We start from the raw sequence: 17,938 nt of genomic DNA, 5'->3' as shown, positions 1-17,938 counted from the left end.
GTATGTACCATGTTTGAGAACAGGTGCATGCAGGGTGCCTCTTTGTGGATGGGGGGTTTCCATGCTGTATAAATTATTTTCCATCCCTCCCAGTAGTTTCTTGCCAGTCGGTGTGGGAGAGGGATCTGGGCAAAGCCCCTGAGGCAGAGGATTGGTGAAAATGGAGCACACACATACATAAAGGCATTTTAAACGTTGCTCTGATCGAGGCTGGCTATAAAGTGCATGCCAGATGGTACTTGGTCCTGGACCATCTTTCAAAAATGTACTGGGGATCGTAGGCCTCCTGCTTTAGGGGTTGTGGCCAGATAGGTACTGTTCTGCACACATGATGGCCTTGTCCAAAAGTGTGCAGTTTTTGGATGAGGGTACATTCCTTTATTTCTTTAGTCACAATGGTTAATATTACTAAAGATGCAAGCATTGCCCTACTAAACAAACCAGTTGAAAATTTACCAAGACACACACACAGACCCTAATTTTCAATGTTTCTAGCAGCCAAAATCACTATTGCGACTGCTTGGAAAAGCCCAACTTTAGACATAGCTTTAATGAAACGTAAACTCGCATGGATTATGTTAAATTAAAAAATAGTGAGCGTCTTGCAAGCCACAGACCCTTTTTGATAAAATATGGTTCCCCTGGCTTGCCTACTTTCAGGTACCAACCATACGTTGTTGACTTCAGGAACACTTGATGATAGATCCCTGGACGGACTCGCCTTCTCTTTTTCTTCTTCGTTTACTCGCTCTTTTCTCTCTTGTTCCCATCGGTGGCCCTGTGACTGGTCTGTACCCCCTCTCCTTTTCATCCTATCTTACCAATGTTCAACAAATTGTTAGTAACAGGGAATAGTATCCACCATAAATGACTAAGTAGTATGACATTGGAGAGATCATTTGAATTGTTCAATATAAGCTAATTGTCATCTCAGTCTAAAGATCTCTTTGGAGAGGACAAATGCTCATGACATGTTAAATTTAATAATTCCTATATATACCACAGGTGGACCAGATAAGCCCTCTCTGCGATGATTTTATTAATTTCTTAGGGCATTATGAGGATAAGTTAAGTACCTTTTTTCATAAATGTGATCTCCCTCCCCGGGCTGGTGCAAGGATTTATATTATGTATGCCGGTTTTTGAAGGTACAGAGCTTAGCGAGGATTGTTCGCTGCTCTGCTTTATACTGTTTCTTCTGTACTTTTCAAATATTCAATAAAAACAATTGAAACAGAATCATATATGGGATTAAGGGTTTGTTTTCTGATGGCTGGATAATTAGATGTATCTACTTTAGTTTAATATTTTATGCCATACCTTCTGCACCGATCACATCAAGGACCAGCCATACACGGTTCCAATCTTGGCCAATTCAGTAGGAACCGGCCAAGATTGAAACCGTTAATGGGCAGACTGAATGTACAAAGTTGATCAATCGATCAACTTGGGTACAACCAGCCCACTGGATTCTCTTGCAGATATCGCTAGTGGCTACTATATCCACTAGTGTGTGGCCACTGTGTTTTCCTGCGGGGGGGAAACTCAATGGCCCAGCAGGTGGGATTCACACATCATAGCTCTCTGTGTTAATGGAGAAATCTAGCGCATTTCTTGCCTGAAACCCTTGTTTGGAGGAAAGAAATTTTCTCAATGTTTGGCCGGCCTAATCTTTGTTTGATTTTAAAGTTTATATAAGGGGAAAAAATCCATATGCTGTAGATTTCTGCAATCTGTGCATGTTTTTCATGTTTACAGACTCACTTAGTTCCTAAGTCCTATTGTGAGCTGACAATAGACAGCAGAGTAGTCAACCCTGCCTACATGTCTTGCTAAACTACTCAAGCCCTTCATTCTCCATTTCAACAATGTAGACACTGATTTTAACTACTCAAGCCCTCCATTCTCCATTTCAACAATGTAGACACTGATTTTTTTTCGTAGTCCAAGATACGAACTAGGAGGGCTAAATAGATCCTTTTGGATAACACAGGCATACTAGGATGCACAGAATACAGTAAAGTTTTACATTTCTAAAATTGTACTTTTTTGTTGGCACTAGTTAAGCACAAATAACACAAGGTTGTAATTAAGTGATGTTCTTTCTTGGCGTTTACATATACAGTTAAGGGGAGAAAAAAAATTCACAGCTGATTGTTTTGGGTGTCATTTATGTTACAGTGTATTTTATTGTATTTTTTATTTTTACATTTTGCCTCTGTAGTACGAAGATTTGTTTTTCTAAATCTATGACAATATTACAGATAATTTGTTCCTTTTTTCCTTAGAGCTTGGATTTTAGTCCAGAGGAGCGAGTGAACCTTTTGGAGCTCACTGCTGCTTTAGAAAATGAGTTGCTTGCAACGAAAAATCGAATTCATATGGCAGCATTGGCATCCTACAAGCATGAGCTGCACCATCAGCAGTAAGTGACAATAGCTTTACTGAGCACATATAAAAATATTAAAGGCTCCAAATAAACCACACAAACAACATCACCCATTGTAAAGATAATGTATTATTTTGTAATTATTATAATGTGCCTAAATGTCATTTTCTTAGCATTATCTTATTGGTGTATGCATATGCTTTACAAAAATCTTGTTAACTAAGGGACACAGCAAGTCTTTGAACCTGGGTTATATTGCTGCCTTCAAGAGTTTTGGACACTGGCACACTAAAATCTGTAGGCCAGCCTAGGATAACTCCACCTACTACCACCATGCTTTTTTATTTTTTTGCAGGTGTCCTAAAAGGATGATTTTTTTTCAGTTTTTAGCTCTACTGCTGTAAGAATTAACATTTTGCTATCACTTTTTTTCTTAAGTCAAGACACTTCACTGCTTTTGGAGATTTCAGTTCCGACCGGCAGCTACCTTGCACAGTCATCCTCAGCCTGGAATTTGGAGTACTGCATCCGGACCCTGCTGGACTGAAAGTTGCAGGAATAGCCTGAAAGTGTTCTTCTGGCACCAGGTTCCCCATATGGCCAGGAGTTATCACCTATTCATCAGTTGCTGGGTGCCATTATTCCATGTCCTCACCAGGTTTTGGTGCAGAAATAGTTAATGCTGTGGGACTGAGCATTGATGTCATGTTGGGTGGAATGTATTGCATTAAAGAGGGCTTTTTTTCCCCTCCACACAACATCGAGAAAGCACCCTCCTGCTGCTTGCTTGCAAATTCTGGAGACAGGAACAGTTCTCTTGTACCGTGTTCCTCCAGCTCAATTTATACTAATGGCTCCAGTGTTGCTTGCAGCATGCCTACTGAGGGTGTTGATCTCTGCAGCCTAGAGCAATGCTATTCTCTCAGAATATCACCATCCATAGGTGTTCACTGCACATGGGCCCCAGGGAGGGGCCACTGTGGTCTGACCCACACTGCAACCATGGATGATTGGTGCAGTGGTGGGAGGGCAGTTATAAAGCATGTATGGCTTTCAATGAAGTTGCTGACAGCTGTTTCTCCTCCTCTCCCTCCTGCAGGTTATAGCTGCTTAACTGATAGCCATACAGGGAGGTCGGTGCTTGTAACTGCCCCCAGTGCCGCACCAATCATCCTCGATCATACCCTCACGTGTCCTCCTCCGACACCCTCTCCCCTGTGTCCTCCTCTGGCCCCCCCTCGTCCCCTCGCAGTGCTTCCGATCTGTCAGAATGGAGAGCGGAGGAAGGGACCGGTAAACCTGTTCTTTTACAATATCCTTTTCTGAATGAGCAGAGTTAGTTATCACGGACTCTGTCCATTCATAGCAGAAACATTGTAAACTGGTGTTTTCTTTGCTTCAGTTTATGAATGAACAGGAGCCTCTGTCTCCTGTTCATTCATCTTCAGTGCAGCTGAGGCTACAGAGAAAGACTGTGGAATCTGTGTCACCAGTTCCTTTCTTTGCCTCAAAGAGTTGATGTCAGGGGTATCTCGCCAAAGCCCCCCAATAGGGCTAGATGAAATTTGTAAAAAAAATATATAAAATTGTAAAAAATAAAAAAAACACTGACACCATCCTGCACATACCACCCCACCTGCCACCATACACTCCACAATTCTCTCCCTGCACATACTACCCATAGCTGTACACTCCACATTCCTTTCCCTGCACATACTTCTCACCGCTGTACACTCCACACTCCACACTCCTCTTCTCCTCTTCTACACATACTACCTGCCACTGTACATTCCCTATTTAACATTGCCACATTCTGCACTATGTAAGTCACCTCAGACTCTCTTTAACAACACCCCCTTTAAGCCACGCCCAATATTTAGCGCAATTTAAACCACACCCACTTTTTTTGCGATGCCTTTGGGCACAAGTTTGATCTTGCACACGGGCCCATTGATTTCATGATACCCCCTGTTTCCTCTTCTCTTGGAGTCGATACTATTCTCAGTCTTCCATGACTCTCTGAGGTATAGCTAAGTCCTCTGCCCTTTCGACTAAAGTTTTTACCATGCATGACCTAAATTGGCCAGTTATTTACTGCCCCCCCTTCTCCAGCAGATTCTGTCTGGTTTACCTGTAGTGTTGCTTCTGAGACATTGGCCACAGAGACTCTTAAAAAATTGACAGATGAGCTTACCCCTTAAGAAGTACCAGTCTTTTTCTGTTGCTTATAAATTGGGAGTATTTCAGCTCTTATTGATGCAGTGTGCACCACTCTTGAACTAGACTAGAGGATCAACTTATTGCTTCTGCCAGCACTGTTTCCAGTCCTGGTTATTTTAATCACCTAAGGCTGCAAAGATTTTTGCTTTGAATCTGCTTCTCAACTTTCCTCGGTGGAGATGGAAGCACCCTGATTAGGTGTCTGTTTCCCCGAAGCGCTTGTTAGAGTTGTCAGAAATCGTCTTTTTCCACTGTCGACCCAGATGTCACTACATGTATGAGATACACGTCTTTGGAAACCAACTGATAAGCAGTTGGAAGCCCTTTCCAGAGTTCTGCTCATGCTGGTGAGTCCTGCTTTACACCCAATTCTGTCTGTGACTTTACCTTGTCAAACTATGTCTGACTGGTCTAAATCCCTTAAAAAGTCTACCAGCTACTGTAGTCCACTTATACTTGATGAATGCATTGATCAGATGTGGTAAATGATAAATTTGAGTTGTGACCGTTTGCTGAAAGCCTCCTGTTTCCGTATTTTGCTTGTGCCTCATGTTTGTGCATATTTTCAAAGCAATTTGATAAATATATTATATGGAACCTTTTATGCTTCAAGTGTTTAATCTGCATGGTCTTTTGAGGGACAAGGTGGGCAGTGTGGTGGCAAGGGCACCCATCTTCCTCAGCAGAAGAAGCCTATAAAGCAGACTGCTAAGATACCCCCCCCACCTCTCTGACTGTCAAACATTTCTTTAATTTCTCCACTTCTTAGACTTCAACATTAGGGATGAGGCAAACACCCCCTGATTCGGTTTACAGCAGAACATGCAAAAAATGTGTGCGAACACCGTTAGTCTATGGGACACGAACATGGAAAAACAAAAGTTTTAGACTTATTTACAAGTGTAGCGCTACCCCCGAAGGAGCCGCTAGTTGATTTGGGATCTACTCTCTTTTTGGCTCCGCTCACCCCTATTAACTAGCTCGAACCCTCCCTTGATACATCAGAAGCCTGGTAAATTAGATATTGTGACCTCTATTGAACTGGGGTCACAATAGCAGTAATAAAACCGCAGCCAAATTACCTGCTATCAGTGGTTCTTCCAGGCAAGAAAATACACTTTACACCGTGGACATGTTTAAATAGAAAGGAATAAGTTTACTTGGCGAAAACTTGAGGCAACAAACATAGGTTATAATTGCAGGCACAATTAATAAACAATAGCTCACTATGATTCGCAAGGGCCCTTGCAGGAATCAGCAATTAATGTAGGCAAAAGATGAGTTGAATCTATGAATGGTACCATTCATCTAATCTAATAGCAGGCAGTCTATGCTCGCGAGCGCCCTCTAGCGGGCAGTCCTACAAAACAGTTAATGATCACGTTGTGGCCAGTTGGTGCACATAAGAAATTGTAATCCAAAGTGGTAATTGATGAGGGAACTTACAGAACAGAATGTCTGGAACAGTGGACGGTGATTGGCTGGCACTCATCAGTGTCAGTCACTACTATGAACACCCGAACAATTAACTGGGCCTCTAGGTGTCTATGTAAACGGAGAGTCAAAAGTTGAGCAAGTGCTCTCTCACCCGACTGGGTTTTGTTGTGGGACAACAAAAACTATATTATGCAATAGTTATCCAGCCTACATAGAATAATTTGCTAATGCTGTGTAAGCAGCCTGTGTGCTGACTGAAGATATACTTTCCTGTAGAAGGTCTAACTGGATGACTGCTTTTGATGTAAATTTTTCCTGCACACTTCATGTCTTATCCCCAACACACCTCTCAGAGAATCACTCTCGGACTCCAGCATTCTGTTTGCTGCTGGGGAATTCATTACAAAAGGTCAGGGAAGTTGCTACAGCTGATGCACAAAGAAATCATGGGAATCCATTGTTAACAGAAAATGTTATTTAAGCAGGCAATAGATGGTTCAAATCTTGATAGTTTCAGCAGGGACTGGCTGAGATTCAAACCATGGGTAGGCTGAATGTTTCCAAGTCGATCCATCGATTGATTTGGGTACAAAAAGCATGTCAGATTTTCAGCATGCGATTATTGCCAGCAGCCATAGCCGCTAGAAATAATTTCTGTGTTCTCCGTGCCCCCACTCACCATCAAGAGAACACAATAGTTTCAGTCAATGTTGATGGGGGAATCGAGCAATTTTCTTTCCTGAAACTCATGGTTGCAGGAAAGAAAATCGCATCATCTGTGGCCAGCTTTAGAAATATGTTGCCCAGACCTTGAAACCTGAAAGTAATTTACTTTGGATGACAAATCATTTTATGCAGTTGAATTTTTCATGAAACTGATTCTTATTTTCAGTTCTGGGTAAAATGTGGGAGATTTTCAAGGTTTTGCCATTATTTTTTCACAGCTGTGACAATTCATAATTTGTATAGCAGTCAAGTTTCTCATGTGGGTTTTAGAGGGTCCTTTCTTTTAGTACAACTATCAATGTATATAATAGATTGAGAGTGTAATCTATAGCTTTTTTGTTTGCAGTAACCAAGTTGAACAGATTAGTAAAGAGCGAGATAAAGCCAAACAGGACCTGGAGAGCGCAGAGAGGAGGAACTCGCTGCTGGTTGATGAGGTCGATGACCACAACTCTGTTATGGAGAGTCTTAATGAGAGCAAAATCAAGTGAGTTGGACTAAGGGGCTAGCGCTGCGTGTTTACCTGCAAACCCTTTTCTGTGAATCAAGAAATGAATTGATACAATGAAAGAATTGGAATTGTCATGTACATGAATTGGCAACATAGTTTCCTTTATTTTCACCTGGTGATCCTGCACAGTTCATGTCCCTTTTGGGGTTAATTTACTAAGACTGGAGAGTGCAAAATCTGGTGCAGCTGTGCATATAAACCAATCAGCTTTCAGACCGGGTTCACACTGGTACGACACGACAGTCGTACCACTCTGGATTCGACTTTGCCCTGCGACTTCAATGAACAGGGATCCGACTTTGATCCCTGACAATACCAGGCACTGTGTCTTGTATGAATCTTTAGGGGAAACTCCATGCAGGGCCATCTTTAATATTAATTGGACCCTGGGCAAACATTTTCTTGGGTCCCCCTGCATCAATACTGCTCATTGATTGGTTGCTAGAGGTTACTGTACATCCTTACGATTCACTAATTGTTTTCTAGAGGTTACTGTACATTATTACCGCTCACTGATTGGTTGCTAGAGGTTACTGCATATCCTTACCGCTCAATGATTGGTTGCAACACCCTTACGCATCTGCTGAGATGTGGGTATTCACAGGCACCAAAATTCACGTTTCTGTGGCACCATGTTATTTTTGAAAAAGGGTTTCACCTCCAATTTGCTTACCTTTGCAGAACAGGCTGATGTTGGGCTTAATGACCACAGTTGTAGGCAGGACTTTCAAGCTTGCCCCTTTATCTCCCCAGTGGGCAGCATTCAGCAGAGGTGATGGTGGATATGACCTCAGGGGGGCATGATATACATACAAATACTGCCTCTATTTACATATCACGGCTATCCACGGCTATTTACATATTGGTGCCGCTTCTATTTACAAATCAATGCAAGTTATTTACATGTAAACACAGGGTCTGCAGGTGAGTCATCTGTACATGCAATAGGGCAGAGCTGGGTAGCATTAGTAACAACTTCACACTGAGATATCGCGACACAGCACGGGACTAAAACTTCATGGGACAAGGGAATTTAAACTGGGATAGTTGGCAAGTATAAGACAGCTGCTTTGGGCCCCACAATAATCATAGGGCCCTGCCTTAAAAACAGACCTGACTCCACGCAAAATGTTTAAAAAAACGGCATGGGTTCCCCCTCAAAGAGCATACCAGGACCTTTGGTTTGGTATGAATTTTAAGGGGAACCCCACACAACCAAAAAACAGTCATACCAGACCCTTATGCGAGCAGTTCGGCAGGTCAGGAAAGGGGGTGGGGACACCCCCCCCCTCATGAACCGTACCAGGCTGCATGCCCTCAACATGGGGGGTGGGTGCTTTGGGGCCCAGTGCTTCCCACCCCAAAGCACCTTGTCCCATGTTGATGAGGACAAGGGCCTCCTCCCAACAACCCTGGCCGTCTGTGGGCGGGGGGCTTATCGGAATCTGGAAGCCCCCTTTAACAAGGGGGCCCCCAGATCCCGGCCCCCCACCCTATGTGAATGAGTATTGGGTACATTGTACCCATTCACCTAAAAAGGAAAAAAATTCAAAAATAAAACACACTACACAGGTTTTTAAAGTAATTTATTAAGCAGCTCCAGCTCTTCTGACTTTTTCTCCCCTCTCTGGCTCTCCTGTCTCCTCTGCTGACGTCTTCTGCCTCTACCGGTTCTTCTTCCCTCTCTGGGTCTTCTCCACTGATGACTTCTAGCCCTCTCCAGTTCTTCTCCCTCTGCCCGTTGTCTTCTGCCTTTGCCACGTCTTGTCCGCTGTGTTCTCACTCTGTTCTTCTTCCGATGTTGACTCAACGCTCTCTCTCCCGCTCTAATGCAGGGTCTGCGGTGTGTCACTACTTATATTGGCATGGGGCGGGATCACCAGAGGCTCACCCCTTATGACGTCACTGCCCATCATGGCCTGGGCAAGGCCTCCGGATGATTTCACACAGTGACCCTGCCCCATGGCAATATAAGTAGTGGCACACAGCGCATCCAGCATTAGAGCGGGAGAGAGCATTGCATCAACATCGGGCGAAGACGGAAGAGCCGGAGAGGGGAGAAGAAGTCGGAAGAGACACCAAAGCTGATTATAAACTACTTTAAAACTGTGTAGTGTGTTTTAGTTTTGAGTTTTATTTTATTTTTTCAGGTGAATGGGTAGGAGTACCCCATACTCATTCACATAGGGCGGGGGGCAGGATCTGGGGCCCCTTGTTAAAGGGGGCTTCCAGATTCTGATAAGCCCCCAACCCGCAGACCCCAACAACCAACGGCCAGGGTTGTTGGGAAGAGGCCCTTGTCCTCATCAACATGGGGACAAGGTGCTTTGGGGTGGGGGGGCACAGGGCATGTGGCCTGGTATGGTTCAGAAGGGAGGGGGCCACTCGCTCATCCCCACCCCCTTTCCTGACCTGCTAGGCTGTGTGCTCAGATAAGGGTCTGGTGTGGATTTTTGGGGGAACCCATGCCGTTTTTTTTTTTTTTTTTACATGGAGTTCCCCTTAAAATCCATATCAGATCGAAGGGCCTGGTATGCTCTTGGAGGGGGAACCCATGCCGTTTTTTTTTTATTTTGACATGGAGTTCCCCTTTTAAGATCAGAGCAGTTACATGCCAAATTTGAATAGGTCAAGATGGCGATCCGACTTCAGTGATGTGATATTCACTGAGCTAAAGTAGGATCGAAGTCGCACCAAAGTAGTGCAGGGAGCATTTTCAAAGTTGGACCGATTTGTGTCGGACCAGTTAAGATGGCTCCCATAGGGAAGCATGATTTTCACACGTCATGCGACATGAGCTCCCAATGTCGGAGCATTTGTCGTACAAGTGTGAACCCGACCTCAAGTCTTTTTGTCAATGCTTAATTGAACAAGCTGAAGTTAGAAGCTGATTGGCTACCATGCACAGCTGCACCAGATTTTGCACTTTAGTTTTAGTAAATCAACCCCTTTCTGTCCAAACTAATTTCTCCATTGTAACTATAAAAGGGTCCATGGGCTGGACTTCAAACATGTCTGCCTTTTGTTCAGCTTTATTACATGGTGGAATGATAAGACTAGTAATTTACACAGCAACAATAAGGGTGTTTGTGCTTTTCAACTCACAGGAAGTGACGAGGTTTCTGGCACGACCAACAGTTATTTTCTGTACTTGCTGAAATGTTCTTAGCCTGAAATAAGAAAATTAATGCAGCCTCCTCAACGAAATCTTGGAAACCTGCAGTATTAAAAAATAAATGTGTTTTGTAGATCTAGATACACTTTAAAGTAACCTTGTCACAAACCTTCATAAGTCAGACTGAACATGCTGAATAACCGATAAGCAAATGTGACTTATATGGAAAACTGCATGGCAAAAGGGTCAATATATTGAAAAACATAGGCAAAAGGATGTGTTTACAGTTTAAGACCTTTTCCATTAAGTTGAGGTTAGTTCTGACTTTTTTTTTTGTATACTCATTATTTTTATTTTTCAAATTAAAAGACAAAAACAGTATGACTTCACAACAAAGCCACAACAATCAGGGAGGGAGGGAAGGGTAAGAGGCCAGGGGAGGAACAGAGGACAAGTGGAAATGGGGGAAAGGGGAGGGTACTGAGGGGAGGGGGGGGCACCAGAGGGTATGTTTTTAGCATAGTCCACGCATAGACAACCATCACATTTCGCCGGGGAGAACCGCCATCAGTGATGTGCAAACGTCGGGGCATTCGGTCCATGTGGACAGGCCTCCCCCTTAAACTAGAGGGGGGCAGGGCGGCCAGACTCCCCACTCCTAGAGTAGCGGCAATTATGACTCCCCTGCGCATTAGACACGTGAATAATTTTGAAGTACCCAGAACAGTTAGGAACCAGAGGACCGTCCAGGTGGCCCAAAAAAAGGGAAAAAATCTAATGGCTCCCAGGTGTCCCAAAGGGGAAACTTGTTAAGAAAAATCAAATACGCAACCAACAGTGAGATAGAGGGGGGTTGAAGAGAGATAGAGTCAGAAAAGAAACAGAGGAAAAAAGGAGAGAAGGGGGGATAGATTATGGTAAAAAGGAATGTGGAACAGCCCGCAACGAGATTGTCAGCATGAAGGACCCCTATGAAGTGGAGCTTGTGGTTGTAGATTGGCGGTGCGCCTGAACGAGTCTCCCAAAGGAAGGATCTGCAAAGGTGAGCAATGCAACGTCTAAGCTAGATGATATCGTTGCAGCGTCATGCACGTGGGCTCTCCACTCGGCCTAAGTAAGGTCAGATTTTTTGCGGGTGCCTCTACAGTCAGCTAACCATCTCTCTGCCTCCATGATCTCTCCCACCTTCCCCAACCAATCCTGCTTGCTTGGAATACGTGAGCTTTTCCAATGTATCGGAATGAGTCATTTTGCTGCATTGAGGAGGTGGGGGAGAGCACTTTGCCTGTAACGAGATAAGAGCATAGGGGGAACGTGGAGCAGAAAATGTTTTGGTTGGGCCGGAATATCAATGCCCAGGCTATCAGATATATGTTTTCTAACCATGTCCCAAAACGGCTGCAACACTGGGCACTCCCACCAAATTTGGAGGAATGTGCCCTTCTGTCCACATCCCCTCCAGCACCCATCGGAGGCTGCGGGAAAGATTCTGGCCAGGGTGGTAGGAACCCTGTACCAGTTTGTAGTTGTTCTCTTGGGTCTTAGAATCTACTGAGCTTGAGTGTGTAAGGCGATATAGGTGGTTAAGTTGTTCCTCAGTGAAGTTAGACTGGAGATCCCTTTCCCATTCCTTAATAAAGAAGGGAGTGGAGCTAAGTGTCGCCTCCTCCAGCAGCCAAAATCATGCTGGGCGATGGGCCTTCAGACGCCCACGTTTTCAAATTCTGTCAGAGTGGTCCTAATTCGAGCTTGTTTATGACATTTTGTGATAAAAGTCTCTAATTGTCAGTGTCTCCAGAAGGCAAAAGGGAAACTACCATATATTCCTCTCAAGGCATCTAATGACATCAAGGACCCCCCCCTCCACGAATCTTGCCTGGCTAACAGTTCCGTCACCCTCCCAAGTCCCAAGGGAGGTTTTCATCTCTCTGGGAGAGAACCACGGGTAACCACACACAGGTGCCAGCTGAGATGTCCGCAGCGCCAGGGCTAAGCAGCCATTCATTCTGTCCCACAACGTCAGTGAGTGTATTGTCAGCGGAGGGACCCAGTCAGAGAGCCCCCTGTCTTCCGGAGGAACCCAAGGCGCGTAAGATAAGTCCCACCCAGCCATCATCTTTCCCAGAGGAACCCACAGCTTAAAGGTTGTGTGGAACTTCCAGTTCAATATGCGTTGTAACGCAATCGCCTGATAGTATTGTGTTATGTTAGGGATGCCCAGTCCCCCCTTCAGCTTGGACCTTTGTAGTGTTGCCATGGCGAGTCGGGGTTTCTTGCCTCCCCACACAAATTTAACAAAAAGGCTGCGAAGGTCTGCAAAAAAGCATTTTGGCAGGCGTATTTGTACCATTTGCAGGAGGAAGAGGATACGGGGCAATACTGTCATTTTTAAGATGTTTGTCCTGCCCACCCATGTGAATAGGGCCTTATCCCATGTCTGAAAGTCTTGAGTAATCTTCTTCAGTAGGGGGACATAGTTGTGTGTGTGTGTGTGTATATATAAAGAATCTATACGATTTGTGAGCTGGACGCCTAAGTATTTAATTGAGGAGGTAGACCACATAAATAAGGAGGAGTCCCTTAGCGAAATCGCTAAGGTTTGGGGGATCGTAATCTGCAATATCTCCGATTTCACGTATTTTTTCCGAAAGTTTGAGACCTCTCCGTACATAGCCAGTTCTTGCATCAGGTTTGGCAACAAGACAAGGGGATCAACAACATGGAAAAGTATATCATCTGCATAGGCGGAGAGTTTGTGTTCGAGGGAGACCGCAAGCACCCCCCTGATGCTCCGATTCGCCCTAACCCTCTGCAACAATGGTTCTAAGACCAGAGCAAACAAAAGGGGCGAAAGCGGGCAACCTTGCCTTGTGCCATTCCGGATAGGGAACGTCGCGGAGAGGCCACCGTTTACCTTCACCCGGGGCAGTAGGAGATTCATAGAGTGTGGAAATCCAGCGCAACATGTGTGGGCCTATACCGGTGCCCCTGAGCACGGTGTCAAGAAAATTCCAGGCCACGCGATCGAATGCCTTCTCCGCGTCCGTAGACAAAATCAGGTAGGGAGGCATCCGATCACGTGTGCGCCCAGTGCACGAGCTGAATGGCCCTGTTTGAGTTGTCCCTGGCTTCCCGTCCTACTATGAAACCGGTTTGGTCCGCGTGTACTAATTCAGGGAGGAGATGTTTTAAGCCGTTGGCTAGAATTTTAGAAAAGATCTTAAGATCCGTATTTAAAAGGGAAATGGGGCGATAACTCTGAGATTGAGTGGGGTCCTTACCGTCTTTTGGGAGCACAGTGATATGTGCCAGCGAGGACTCTTGGGGGTGGTGTCCAGTGGTCGCTAAAGAGTTAAGGAGAGAGCAAAAGGGGGTCTGTAACTTATCAAAAAATGTTAGATAATATGCCTTAGTGAAGCCGTCGGGCCCAGGGCTTTTGCCAGAGGGCAGGGACTTAATGGTGGCCAAAGTTCTATTGAAGTAATAGGGCGTTCCAGAACCGCTACCTGTTTCAGGCACAGGGTGGGGAGCCCAATCGAGGAGAGGTACTTGGAAATTCGGGCCTGTTTAAGGGCTACATCTGCCGGAGAGGAGGCGGAGTCCAGATCGTACAAGGCCGCATAGTAGTCACAAAACATGGACGCAATTTTTGAGGTATGTTGAGCGGGGTCTCCCGATGGGGAGTGCAGCTTATGTACATGTGGCAGTAGTCTTTTTTTACAGAGAGCGCGTGCCAACAGCCTGCCGCACTTGTTGCCATGCTCGTAGTAAGTATGGGCCATAATTTTGAGAAAAGCTGCCTGAGCTCGCATAGACGGCAAAGCTCATCAGGATCAGACGTGCGTTTATGGTTGAGCTTGGCACTCTGTAGAGCCCGCAGCACTTTCTGGAAATCTGCCTGCCTCTCCTTGTTAAGCTTGGCTCCCATGGCAATAAATACGCCACGAACCACTGCTTTGTGGCCCTCCCAAAGAGTTCCCCCACTTACTTCCCCGTTAGTGTTTTCCGCACAATAGTGAGTCAGAGTCTCTTGTATTCCCGCCACCACTCCAGTGTCGTCTAGTTTTCGTTTAGTTTCCAGGACCGCGCCATTGGTTCTGACTTTTGTCCACTCCCACCTCAAATCCTTTCCTGTTGGTTACCTAATCTGATTGTTATCTTGACTTATAGGATTGTTTGGAAGATGGAATATATTAGGGCCAAGCTAAACATTTGCAGGAAAGTTCAAGTTTCCATAAAATTATTGTAGCACCTTCTACCTTTAGGTAGGTGCTAGAATATAATTTTTCTGGGTTTACAGTATTAGTGCAAGCAAATTTAGGCAGGTCTTTGCTTTAGGCTAGGCGAGGAAGAGCAATAGTCTGCAGTGAAGTTATGCAGGGGAGGAGACTGTGGCCCAGATTCTCAAAGACTTACGACGGCGTATCTCCAGATACGCCGTCGTAAGTCCGAATGAGCGCCGTCGTATCTATGCGCCTGATTCATAGAATCAGTTGCGCATAAATTCTGCCAAGATACGAGCGGCGTAAGTCTCCTACGCCGTCGTATCCTGGGTGCATATTTACGTTGGCCGCTAGGTGGCGCTTCCGTTGATTTCCGCGTCAAATATGTAAATGAGCATGATACGTCGATTCACGAACATGCGTACGCCCGTCGCAATTAGTTGCGCCATTTATGTAAGACATACGCCGGCGTAAAGATAAAGCTGCTCTCTAGGTGGCCCAGCCCATGCAAGGTATGGACGTCGGAACAAGCGTATCTATTTACGTCGTTTACGTAAGTCGTACGTGAATGGGGCTGTGCGTAGGTTACGTTCACGTCACAGGCATTGAGCCAGCGTATCTTAGGGCGTAAATTCGACGTGATACTGAGCATGCGCGCGCATGCGCCGTTCGTTCGGTCATGCCTCTACATGGGGTCACGCTTAATTTAAATACAACACGTCCACGACCTGCCTACTTTGAATTACACGCGCTTACACCGGCCCATTTACGCTACACCGCTGTAACTTAGGACGCAAGTGCTTTGTGAATACTGCACTTGCCTCTCTAAATTGTGGCGGCGTAGCGCAAATAAGATACGCTACGCCCGCACAAAGTTACGCCGCCCTACGTGAATCTGGGCCTGTGAATGTTAGAAGTGCATCATTTTCAGGGCTAATTCTACTAACCAATGTTCTATGGAAATTCAATAACTGCTATGTATCCTGCAGTAAATGCAACAAAGCTACGCAAATGACTGCTCATTGTCTGAGTTGATATATGGGGGTCTGGAAGCAGGGTGATTTGGTGGATGTTTGTAACTCGTAGCAAACTACCGCTACATTATAATTGCCCTTGCCTCAGGATCTACTGATCTTTTTAATTAAACTGAAACTGACCTCTTCTAATTAATTTATTATCAAATGTTTAGTTTGAAATTACATCATTATCAAATGATTTGTTTCTATTTTTAGGCTTTATCTCCTCAGTTTTCACCTGGTGATCTGGCCAGTAACGCGCTTCCTGTATTAGGGTGCCCACATCCTGAATGGAGAAGCAGCAGAGATACCTTTGGACAGCAACATTGTTAATCTTGGGAGAGAGGGGTGTGCACTAGCAGATTTAGATAAACTAAACAAATTGAATCCAAACTCCAGCTATCGCGTATAGCAACAATGTTGTGCTTTTTGGGATAAATGTTTTACATAAAAAAAAGCTGATTGTAAGCAACCCTGTCCATGGTTTTGTTTCAGCCCAGTTGCAGATAGAGGGTTGAGACAAACCATTTAACATTGATATGGGTGCTTACAGTGACCAGCTTTTATTTATGTAAAACATCCCAAAAGGAACAAAACTATTGCTGTAACTGCTTATAAAGTGTTAGCTGGATTTTGGCTTCAATTTGTTAGTGGTACAAGCTGGTCCATGAGTCTGTCAAGCCCTTTTTGACCCATTCTGTTATGTAGCCCTATTGACATTTACTTGCTGTGCTTTTGGATCCCCTGTGGTAAAAGCCTAAAGATCCAGAGTCCTCTACTGTACAACTAAAAAAAAATAATTTTTGACCTACCAGTAAATTCTATTTATTGTAAGATAATACACTTTGTTCTTTATGATCTCCCTATTTCATGCTACAAAACTTAGACTATCTGGGAGTAGGATGGGGTTTACAGGAAATGTGCCTGTAGTTTTCTGTTTTTGCTACAGTCCAGTCAGTGGAAAGTAGCTGCATATATGGTAAAGACTAAAAAGCCTGTGTCCTGTACTGTATTCCAACAAATGGATTTTACTAATGCATCAAAAAAATTATTAGTCAGCATGCCTATAAATTAGAATTGTCTATATGGATTTTTTTTATTTTACAATATTTGTGCTTTGTATATTATTAGCTGCCTAGTTGTGTTTGTCCCCCAGTTAAGCTTTGCTATGTTAGAACTGTAAGGCTGCAATATAATAATTTATTAACTATATTTCTCTAATTAAGGGATTTGGAACAGGAGTACAGACAACGCTTGTCTTCTATGCGATCAGAGCTGGAGAATGAGAAGGAGCAATTCCTGCAACAGAATGATCAGCAAAAGAAAAAACTGGAGACTGATCTGGCTAATTATCAGATGGAACAGGCCTATTTCAGACACAAACTGGATTTATCCTTAAAGGCAGGGAAAGCTTCAATTCCTACACAACGTATCTTTACACAAAGGGGTTATAGGTTGCTTTCCTCTTACTTTAACCATTAGGTTTAAATGTAGTATTGTCTGTGCTAGACAAAAAAACTACATGTGAACCTATTTGTGACATCACCTTGACATGACTATTGTAGTCTGATATTGCAACCCTGTTATTTACCTTCCCCCCTTTTCACCCCAACCCCCCTTTTCCCTTCTCTTGACCCTCTTACCCAGTAATGACACTGACACAGTAAAATTGGAGTAAATTGGCCACAACAGCCATTTTTATTTTTGTAACCAAATTAAATTATATTTCTAACCAAACGTGAAATAGGAATTTCCAACAATTCCAACTTTATTATTAACAAATATTTTATCAAAACTCTTTTATTATTTACACCAGTCCCAATTGGTCTTTGACGGTAAACCCCAGTTAACCTTTTCCTTCACCACCACCACTGCGTTCCATTACCATAACCGGCCTCCAGCCGACCCAGCTCTGAGACACCCCTTTAACCTGCAGTGTACCATCACCGTATTACAGCGGACACCATTCCACTGTAATAACCCCGTAAGGGGGGAGCCATCCCACCGATGAGCCCCCCAACCATTTCCATTCCATCCGTTAACTGCCACCATCAAAGACCAAGGACACCGCCAATGCTGTTGCGACAATCCTGCCTTTTTCCTGAAAGAAAAGAAAACAAACGCACAACACCAACACACACCACAAAAAACACAGGGAGGGTGGGTGGGAAAACTGTCCTCTTTGTCTGCTTCCTTCCCGGGGCTGTGCACGTGGGCCGCCCCCGCCCCCCTTATATACCACTCCTCCCCCTTCTTCCAATTGGTCCCCAGCCTCCTTCCTTGCTACCACCTCTTTCCTTA

General features: G+C 44.5%; 1 protein-coding gene across 6 annotated transcripts in view; it reads left to right on the top strand.

The window, feature by feature from the left end:
* NINL (ninein like) overlaps positions 1-17,938 on the top strand; it is a 240,108-nt gene that overhangs the window by 130,665 nt on the left and 91,505 nt on the right. For all 6 annotated transcript variants that reach the window (XM_040351034.1, XM_040351035.1, XM_040351039.1 and 3 more), the window contains 3 exons: positions 2,289-2,425; positions 7,119-7,259; positions 16,864-17,038. In XM_040351034.1, coding sequence (XP_040206968.1) covers positions 2,289-2,425; positions 7,119-7,259; positions 16,864-17,038 — 453 coding nt within the window. The remainder of the gene's footprint in view (positions 1-2,288; positions 2,426-7,118; positions 7,260-16,863; positions 17,039-17,938) is intronic.

The sequence above is a fragment of the Rana temporaria genome, chromosome 4, assembly GCF_905171775.1.
Source record: "Rana temporaria chromosome 4, aRanTem1.1, whole genome shotgun sequence".
NCBI classification, from domain to species: domain Eukaryota; kingdom Metazoa; phylum Chordata; class Amphibia; order Anura; family Ranidae; genus Rana; species Rana temporaria.
Note: the sequence above shows the minus strand (reverse complement) of the source record. Positions and strands in the feature narration are given on the sequence as shown.